This window comes from Adiantum capillus-veneris, chromosome 16 (assembly GCF_014529385.1).
Source record: "Adiantum capillus-veneris isolate H3 chromosome 16, ASM1452938v2, whole genome shotgun sequence".
Taxonomy (NCBI): domain Eukaryota; kingdom Viridiplantae; phylum Streptophyta; class Polypodiopsida; order Polypodiales; family Pteridaceae; genus Adiantum; species Adiantum capillus-veneris.
In genome coordinates, this window is record NC_140946.1 from 21,992,631 (window position 1) to 22,002,854 (window position 10,224).

At 42.3% G+C, this 10,224-nt stretch overlaps 1 protein-coding gene across 2 annotated transcripts; it reads left to right on the forward strand.

Moving 5' to 3' along the window:
• Positions 1-2,892: 2,892 nt before the first annotated feature.
• Positions 2,893-9,161, forward strand: LOC147438702 (U-box domain-containing protein 52-like). Of its 2 annotated transcripts, XM_086484181.1 has the most exons (9): positions 2,893-3,590; positions 4,059-4,180; positions 4,288-4,409; positions 4,616-4,830; positions 4,909-5,669; positions 6,599-6,733; positions 6,812-7,384; positions 7,466-8,224; positions 8,343-9,161. In XM_086484181.1, exons 1-9 carry the CDS (start codon positions 3,392-3,394, stop codon positions 8,529-8,531), a joined length of 3,075 nt encoding a protein of 1,024 aa, XP_086340307.1. In that variant the 5' UTR covers positions 2,893-3,391; the 3' UTR covers positions 8,532-9,161. The 2 variants fall into 2 exon arrangements, with proteins under 2 accessions (XP_086340307.1, XP_086340306.1); XM_086484180.1 differs by lacking the exon at positions 6,599-6,733 and having other exon boundaries at positions 7,466-8,350.
• Positions 9,162-10,224: the final 1,063 nt, after the last annotated feature.

Below are 10,224 nucleotides of genomic sequence, written 5' to 3' on the forward strand. Positions count from 1 at the left end.
CTCAGCGAGTGCGTGATTTGGGAAAGCTTTGATAGTGTTGAGTGGATGCATGCAGTGAATGCTATTTCAACCTCGTGCATTGTACAAATCTCAAGGAACTCAGCCTGCAATAATATTGGGTGGATGAATCCAATTCCCACAATAGACCATTAAAGCGAGTGGACTTGGATAACATTGTTGAATTGACAAAGCTGAGTATGTTTTATGAGATGGCTGCACGAAAAGGTATCTGTCTATGAGAGGCTAAAATTGGAATTTCATCCTTGGTTGACCTAGGAATGCAACAGAAAGATTATGTAGCATGGACCATATTTATGTCCTTATATTACGAGATGTGGATCTCTTGGAAGACATGAATGAGATGGAGCATCTTCACACACTCCAAGATGATTATGTGATGTGGATCTCTTGGAAGACATGGATCGGATAGCACATCTTCACACACTCCAAGATGATTGCTTCATCTGTTTAACAATCTAAGACGCTTGCATAGGCTATAATTTCTCACGAATCTTCAGTGGTTGTCCATATTTATGTGCCCATTATTAGAAGAAATGCCTTCCCGGTGTGCCCTGTTGTGTATGAGATAACTTATGATGTAGGAGTATCTGAAGCTTAAAGGTATGGAAGGCTGCGACTATATGAAATAGTTGGGGGTGCTGCCTCCTCCTGCTTCACCCATATCCTTGCCACCATGTCCCATGTCCTCCACATTGCTAGCAAATTTGCACCCTCTAAAACTCAAGAGTATAGTCTCTCTTAGGCCTCTTAGATTGTTGAACTTGGGGTCTTTGCATGGCGTGCTTGAATTTGGTGTGAGAATACTACCACCCATCATGCGATGTGGACACAAGGGCAAGGTAGGCATGCATATATGTGAGTAGGTGGTGTACTCTTGAACTAACGATATGGAGCTCTTTGTGAAATTATGTGGTGATATAGAGGGAACGAGTGGTGGAGGTCTTGTGGTGTTGCTTGGTGAGATGTAAGCTGATAATAGACATTAACGATGATTGTACTTGAGTGATGGGCTCAATGCCAAGTTGTGTCAGAAGATGGAGTAGTTTAGATGCATTGTGAGGGATTGCAGGGACAACACTTTGACCACGAGGATGATGAAGGGACACAAGAATCCGAGAGTGAGAGTAGAAGTGGAAAGAAGCTTGATTTATTAGGAATTCCTCCCTCTTCCGCTTCCTTGACAAGACCCATGTTGCAAGTGTTCTTGTTTCTCTATTGGAAACAAGAATGCAAGAGTGAGAGTAGAAGTGGAAAGAAGCTTGATTTATTAGGAATTCCTCCCTCTTCCGCTTCCTTGACGAGACCCATGTTGCAAGTATTCTATCCCATTTTTATTTCTTATCCTTCCTTCACCTCGTGGAGCTCACTCTAGGTTTCCACTTCTTTGTTGTTGTATGAAGTGTTGGCAACAAAGATTTTTTACCATGATTGCTATGACCCATTTTCCACAACGTTGAAACAAGGGTGTTCCATGTGGAGCCCAACAAGTGTTAAACTATGTAGTACTAATGAGGATAGAGGAATGGTTGAAGCAAAGATACTCTGGTGCTTGGCATAACAAAGATGTAGCACAACTAATGGACCGAGTACGGCGCATTGCATGGCAAGATATGGCAACAACGACACACATCAACGAGGAGCTCAAGGAGGTCATGCACGAGCGATGGGGGGCAAAGGAGAGGCGTGAAGTAGGTGCGATGGCAAATGTGGAATGCTATGACCACGAAACAAAATTTAAAAGGGTAAGGTGATCACTTTGCTCTAGAATATTATGCAAATGCAGCATGAGATAATTTCTCCAAAGGAAGTGACCTTTGCATACCATTACTATGCTCATGAATAATTGTGAATTGAGTTGAACTTTGAACTGCTGCCTGCAAAGGAATCATGGCACACTAATTTAATCTCTAGAATATCTCATTAATAAAGAGAAATGTTAAACACAAAAAAGGTGATGCAATTATTTCAACCAAGACACTCGAACAAAGCTGGCACACAACAACATGTTTTAGCTAGCCAAAAACTCTAGACCAGACTGACCATACTAATGTCCCTTAAACTTCCCCTAGCTAAAAGGAATGCTACCTTGCAGTGATCGCAAAAAACTGGGGTTTAATGTGCTTCTAATCGGCTAAATTGCAAAATTCTAGCTAGACTCGAAGCTTGCCTTGAAGAAAACCGGTAAAATTATACCAATTTTACATAAGAAGAAGTGTGTCTCAACTTACAATCGTGCCAAGATTCAAGAATGAAGGAAGATGAAGAGCAAGAGTTAAAGAAAAAAATCTACCTCGGATTTTGAGGAAAATTGTAGAAATAGTTAAAAGTAGCTCAAACTTTTAAAATTTCCTTGTGAAAAAAAATCATACATTGGAATTGTGTATGGTTAAGAAAATGAATTTCTTCTAGCACCGAATGCACGTGAAAATTTTAGACACCCTCTGCTTAGATAGACAATGTGAGTGTCTTCGATGTGTGCGTCGAAATGAGCTTCTAGGGCCTACACTTCTTGTTATGTGGTTCTCCAATGAGTTAGTTTGGTCTTCTTGAGAAGTCATATATGTAGGTCACAAAGAAGATCACTGATTATGGCATCTAAAGGGGCTCTTAGGATTGATTGCCATATGGAACCCAAGCAAGATGCTTGGATGATCCCTTGTGCTCCCATGGCTTCAAAATAGCATGGCGGTCCCATTATCCATAAATGCAAGGCTTCAAAAATAATAAGGAATAAAAATTCAGCTGAAAGCATAGAATGAAACTTTGGAATAATCCAAACTATAGGGAAAATGTAAGCGAAATCTATTATTTTTTGCATGAAGGATTGGTTCCCTACAAAGATGAGCTTTTCTGCATGGAAACAGCAACAATTGCAAATTTTAGAACTTGGAAGCTGGAGTCGTTCGGGAGCGGCGCCTAGAGGGACCTTCATTCTGGGAAGCTGCCCTTTGGAGACACTTTGACTTTCCGCGATGGTGGGTTGTGCGTGCACACACATGTACACGCGCTCACTCACACACAGACAGTATCACACACACACACACACGGGCCCGCCCTCCGTTGTCAATGACCCGCATTCGAAGCTCGTCTCTGCAGATTTCGCCTTGTAAACAAATAGCCCGTCACTTTGTTGTTAAGCCGCTTCTCCCGGTCTCTCTGCAGCTAAACTCAATCCACTTATCATCATCAAACATGCATTTGCCCAAACACCCACACAAGTCTCTTACGTACCAAATAGTACCCACATTCCCCTTTTCAGTAGGCTAACATAAAATAGCACAGATTCTGTTTCATGAGCCCATTGCCCAAATCACCCACATAATAATCTTCATTGCAAGAGCAACCCATTTAGCCCCAAACAAGAGAAGCAATGCAGATATTGGCGGAAATTAAAGAGGAAGTAGATGGAGATGCAACCATGGCAGAAGCCCCTCGATTCGGCATTGCCATCAACAAAGGCCAGAGTGCAAGGCAAGCCCTAAAATGGGCTCTGGACAAGGCGATACCACCGCAGGCATTGGTGTGCCTCCTGCATGTGCAAACACCACTGCGGTCCATACCCAATGGAAGTAAGTCTGCTAAATGCTGAATGGTCTCAAAAATTGCTTGCAATATACATAACTTTCTTGGATAAATGTACATGAAGTATGTATATACCTAATTATCGACGAAAAGTAGTCTTAGTACGTGATTAAGACATTATATTAATACATCATCATCATTATCATGTGATAGAGATGGAGTTAAGAGGAGGACAATACTCTGGAGATAGAGACAACATCTACTTTTTTGATTCATTGCTCAAGCGCTACAGAGTTGCATCAAACGGCATAAGGTCTATTAATCTATAGTTGGTGCCTCATCGCATGAGTCACAACCAACCTTACTGGTCTTACTATTAATTACAACACATTTTTGCACGAGGTCATGGTATTTTCAATGCAATGACCTCAAAACTTACTCATGAGTGATTAGTAGCAACCATAAGAAGACCAGATGTTTCAAATCTTGTTAAGCCTCCTAGTTTCCATTTTCAGTTGGAGGCAAATACCCAATAGAAAACATGAGTCCGGAGACGGTCAGAAAATACAAAGAACAGCTTTTTCAAGAGATGGAGAAGATCATGAAGGAATGCAAATTTTTAAGTGAGAAAAGGAAGGTATGCTGATTAAGTAATGTCACTCATTCTGTTGAACTCCGTACTATGCATGTCTGGCATCGGAATGGACTGACGGTGAAAATGTGACTTTGCGATTTTGACAACAGATCAGGGCGGAAGCTTATTACATAGAGCACAGTACTGTCCAGAACGGACTGGTGGATCAAATCTATAAGCTTGGGATCACAAACCTGATTCTTGGAAAATCTCAACAAAATGCTCTAACGAGGTAAGCATCAGAGCAAACAGGGGAGTCCACCCCCCTATATGTAAGTATACCACGTGCATTCATTAGCAGGGGTTTGAAATACAAATAAAGTGCATAAATTCACTGGAATTTCTTAACATGAGGGGTATTTAAATCCAATTTGGAAAGAAAAGGGGTAATTTTATGGAAATTCACAGTTAAGTAAAAGCTTTTGTGTGACTTTGCAGAGCTCTAAAAAAGGATATTCCAACTTCCACATCCAAACATGCTCCTAAGTTTTGCACGGTGATGGTTGTATGCAAAGGAAAACTGTATTCTATAAAGGATGCGACACAAACACACATAATGCCCTCCAGCACACGCTCGTCTAATTCAGCCGCAACTGATGTCAGTACCTCAGAAATAAGTGAGACCAGTGCTTCGAGTGCTGACACAAATCAAGGTATCTCGACAAGTCGATCTTCAAATGTCCCTTGAAAGTACCTTAAGAGTGTATTGAATTAGTGGGAGCTTTTTGCAGATGAAGCAAGAACAAGTGGACACATTGATGAGGAGGAGAGAAGCTTGTGGTCTGTGGTCAAGGACGATGACAGCAATGTCAGACATTCGCAAAGCTCATCAGTGGATTTTTCAGAAGGCTCTAATAGATTTTTGCTTTCACAGAATGGTAACGGTTGTGGAGATGAGAGTCCGGCTTTCCCATCAATGTTGAGGACGCATTCAAGCCCGACACGAGGCAGGTCACCTGAATCGGAATCAGCCACAAGCTACCGTCAAGGCAGGTCACCTGAATCAGAATCAGCCACAAGCTACCACCAAGGCAGGTCACCTGAATCGGAATCAGCCACAAGCTACCGCCAAGGCAGGTCACCTGAATCTGAATCGGCCACAAACTATCGCCAACCTTGGAGTTCACCCGATTACACCAACACTCAATTCAGTCTCAGCTTCAATCGAAGCCACGCATCCACACCGGCACGTGACTCACAATCTGCCAACGACAATAACCCTGATGCTAGTGCTGAAGTGCAGGAATTCATCACCCCAGCAGAGCATCCAAGGGGCTCTGGAGATTCGCTATCATCAGTGGCTAGCATTTACATGACTATGGATGACTCTGAAATAACTTTGTATCCGAATTTTGATGGTCTTTCCCAAATTAACACTGACATTGAAAGGTCTACTAGTTTGAGCATCAGTGAAGGATCATCAGGACAAAGGCCACTCCAAGCATCGGAACAGAGGGATGTTAGCTCAACCATGGCATTTTCCAACAATGAGGTAAAAATGGTCACATCTTAGGCTCTGGTTGAAGTTAAATTTTTGTCTTGCATATCTTGCATGACTCAAGAGGATGTAAACTTAAGAAGGTCGTTTAAAAGGATCTCCAATCATGCATTAGGTCGACGAAGTCGGCGGTATTTGCCGGCCTACTTTTATGAAACATGTGAATGCTATTTTCTGCAGGCCTGCATTTCTAAAATGCTGGAAAAATGTGTCACACCCCTTTCATAGGCTAGCTTCATCAGTTAGTGATTTAGGCTAGCTCCCTCACCTTACAGATACTTGGAAAATTTTACGCCTTGTACTGGTGAAGGTTCCAAGGATTGCTCGCGATGGTCAAGAAGGAAGTTCAATATAACCTGCAAGAAAGGCCTAAATAAGCATAAGCAAAGCTTCTACATTTAAAGAAGATTCCAAAGAACTTTGTCAATACACATGTTGTTGGCAGAATGGTGTTGAATGCCAAAATTTAAGTTACTGCTTTTCCAGCCCGTCGAAAAATGCAATGCAAGGAAGAGATTGTTTAAGCCAACCTACCCCCCTTCCTGATGTTCATGGATCCTCTACAAGCTGTTGCTTGCCAAACAAAAACCTTATAAATTTCTAACTCGACATGTTTTGGTAGAATTTCAAAAACTTAATGTGCAAACTAATCCACAGCTTTGATGACAATTTTAAACTTCTTGTGCTTCAAAAAAGCAAGGGTGCCCATTGTTGACAACCAAAAGCCTGTCTTGCCAAAGGCAGCACTGACTTGGCACCCCTGTATTTGCAGCACAAGTGCAAAGCTATGCACTTGCTTTGCAAGTATAATCCTTTCGAATTCCCGTACTTGACTATTTCAACATTGTTGAACGTTTGGCAACATGATATGCAGAGAAGGAAGCGTCTAGACGTGCTCTGATTGGGGCATGGTGTGAATGCAGGGTCAACTGGCTTCTGATTTTGATTTCTTGTTGAAAGAAGCCAAGCAATCTGCAGGATTGGCACAGAGAGAAGCACAGAGGCAAGCAATCAATTTCAGGAAGACTGAAGAAGTGATTGCTTTTGCCAAGAAAATGGTGCTGCTTGTACATAACTTGTTCAACCAATTTTTTGAGTAACTTTCTTTCAATAAAACTAACATATTGTTTCTGCAGCTTGCAGAGCGGGATGAAGCTTTGAAAGAAGTAAGCGCTGCAACCCAGAAAGCCGCAACAGAATCGAAGCGGTATGAGGAAGCAATAGCCGTTCTCAAAGATCAAGAGACACTACAAAAAAGGATAGATGAGGAGGCCCAAAAGAATCAAGAAACTCGAGCAGAGCTTGAGAATCTGAAGAGGATGATTGACAACTATGCAGTTGAGGCAAACTTTGCAAAGCAGCAAGCAGAAGCAGAAAGGAGGAGATCTGAGGAAACGCTTATGAAGCTTGAAGAGGTAACCAAAAAGCTGGAGTCGGAAAGCTTACTTAGAAAAGAAGCAGAGGAGAAGGCTTCCCAAGAGGCTATTGCAAAACTGGATGCAGTCATGGCCTTGCGGAAAGAACAGCAGAAATTCTCAGAATACAGCTTCCATGAGCTGCAGACCGCTACAAATCATTTTTCCGAGGACAATAAACTGGGAGAAGGCGGATATGGACCAGTTTATAAGGGAAAATTGTACAATACTACTGTTGCAATCAAGGTTTTAGCTAGACAAGGCTCAGAAGGGCATGCCGATTTCCAAAAAGAGGTAAACATTTACATCACTCACATGCATGTTTCTGAATCAAGGAGTACAGTTTTGAACTTGTCTGCGTTTAATGCATTTCAGGTAGAGTTTCTGAGTCGTATTCATCACCCACATATGGTAATGTTGCTTGGGGCTTGTCCTGAAAAAAGCTGTATCGTGTATGAGTACATGGCGAATGGTAGCCTTGAGGACCGTCTGAATTGCAAGGATGGAACTCCTCCCTTGCCCTGGTATGTCAGGTTCAGAATCTGTTTGGACGTTGCCACAGCATTGCTGTTCATTCATTCACGCCCTCAGCCTATAGTCCATCGGAATCTCAAACCTGGCAACATATTACTCGATCACCACTTTGTCAGTAAAATTGGTGATGCGGGTCTTGCTAAACTAGTACCCAACAGTCTAGCAATGTACAAAGAAAGCACACTTGTGGGAACCATCGCCTACATCGATCCAGACTATCAACGCACAGGGGTTGTAAGCCGTGAAACTGACGTCTACTCTCTGGGTATTATCATGTTGCAGCTACTGACGGGCAGGCCAGCCATTGGAGTTGCTGATCTGGTGGAAGAGGCAGTGGATAGCGGACATATTGAGGATGTCCTTGACAAGTCAGCTGGTGATTGGCCTCTATCAGAAGCAATGGTTCTAGCTTGCTTGAGCATGCAGTGTGCTGAGCCGAGAAGAAGACATCGACCCAATCTAGAAACCAAGATACTTCCTGACTTGGAAAGAATTCAAAGTGTTGCAGGCATGGCTGCAGTAAGCATGGGGCTCACAAGGCTACCTTCCTCCAAGCAGAAGCCCATTATTCCAAGTTTTTTCTTCTGCCCTATCTCACAGGTGCTTTTACTCTTCCGCTTGTCAGCAATGAGCTTCCACATGCTAGGTCTTTGTCTCTTGATTTACTGAAAATTTGACAAAAACAAGTTTCTGAATGTGCAATATGGCATTAAAACAGGAAATCATGGAGAGCCCACACATGGCAGCTGATGGTTTTACTTATGAGCACGATGCTGTTAAGGCGTGGCTTCAGGGACACGACACCTCCCCGATGACAAATTTGACACTCAGCCACAAAAATCTAATTCCTAATCATACATTGCGGGCAACCATAAAGGAATGGTATGAGAACGGCCTGCTATCATGAGGGGAAACTCTCACATTGCTCACTCCCTAGCCTAGAGCTGAAATGTTACATACCATACAATCGCTTGGAAAGTATTCACCAACAGGAATAATCAACAGGACAAAGAGGTATACTAGGCACTAAACTCGTACAACCGTCAAACAGGACAGAGAGGCATGCTAAGCACTGAACTCGTACAACCGTCAAATAGAGGAAAATGTAGCAACCATTTACAGACAATTGAAATCTAATACACGTAGAGCATCTGTAACCCCATAAACCTTGCATGCAACTCAACCATCATAGTGTTGCCTATGTAACTTGTGAAGGAATCCATGGATGCAGAATGAGTTTTAACCCCAAAATCCTTGCATGCAACTCAAAAAGCATAGTGTTGCCTACGTAACTTGCGAAGGAATCCATGGATGAAGAAAGAGTTTTAAAAACAGCCACAGGCACTGTTTGGAAGATCAAAAGCCTGCAACTATTGGACACACAGAGCAAGAAGGCATTCCAAGCATGTTACCTGCATGTCCCCAAACATAGGTCTGCAATGCCCCACCCAAATCTACTTACCGGGGGTTTTTCTTTAGAACAGAATCAGCTGACCAAGAACCAACCCCCCTAACAGACATTTAAACTGATCTTTACATTCAAAACTGATTCTTATTACTTTCAATGTCTTTACAAAGAATTAAGCTGTCAGTGTTTTGCTATCATGTGCTACGAAACCTGTTATGCACGTTGGTCTTTCTTTCTGCCAGTGGAAATCATACAAATGCAAGGTAGAATTGATCGAGGATGTACCGAAGGCCCTAAATCAAATTCTGTTTTTTGTTTTTTTGGTCTTGTTTCAGCATTTGAACAATATATCATTTGCTATTTCAGATTCCTCATCAGCTACTTTGTCCGATCTAAATCACTCCCATTGTTCACATTAAGTCCATGTTCATAAATGGTTGACAAGCAATTAATTAATTTGAAGTATTTACTTAGTTGCTTGCTATCTATAACCAAGCCTATTGACAAACGCCCTCAAACAGAGTTCTAGTTTTCAGAGCCACCGAATACTCATTTTGGTCTTAGCTTCCCCTCTAGGATGACTCTGCCTAATGCTTTCCATCCAGAAGGTGGCAATTCAATTTTCAATATATCTGTATATGACCTGATTCACTCTCAGTTTGGCCATCGGTCTTTGGATGGTAAGCAATACCAAAGTTCAGCTGAGTTCCAATACTGTCAAAAGAAATTGGAGGTGAATTTGGTGTCCCTGTCACTTACTATCCTCCTAAGAAAAAATCTCTCTAAAGAAGATCCTATCGTGTCAGCTGTTAAAAAGGTCTTTTACACAGGGATTAAGTGTGCCACTTTGGTAAATCAATTCACCAAAGCCATAACTACCCAGAACGATAGGTAGACTGTTACAAATTCCATGCTAATACATTTGTGGGAGCTTTAGTATCGAAAACCACCTCGAGTGTTCCAAACACCACAAGAAGATTTATAAATTTTCTCATGTAGAAAAACGGAGTCTTTTCGAGTGTTTTTCATATAATGAATAACATCATGAGCTTCTGCTCGGGAGGCACCGCATACCTAGCTAGGTACGATTGGGGGCAGGGGACCACCGGCCCCTCCACCGGGCTGGCGGTCCCCTACCCCCAATCGTACTTAGCTAGGTATGCAGTGCCTCCCTCACAGAAGCTCATGATGT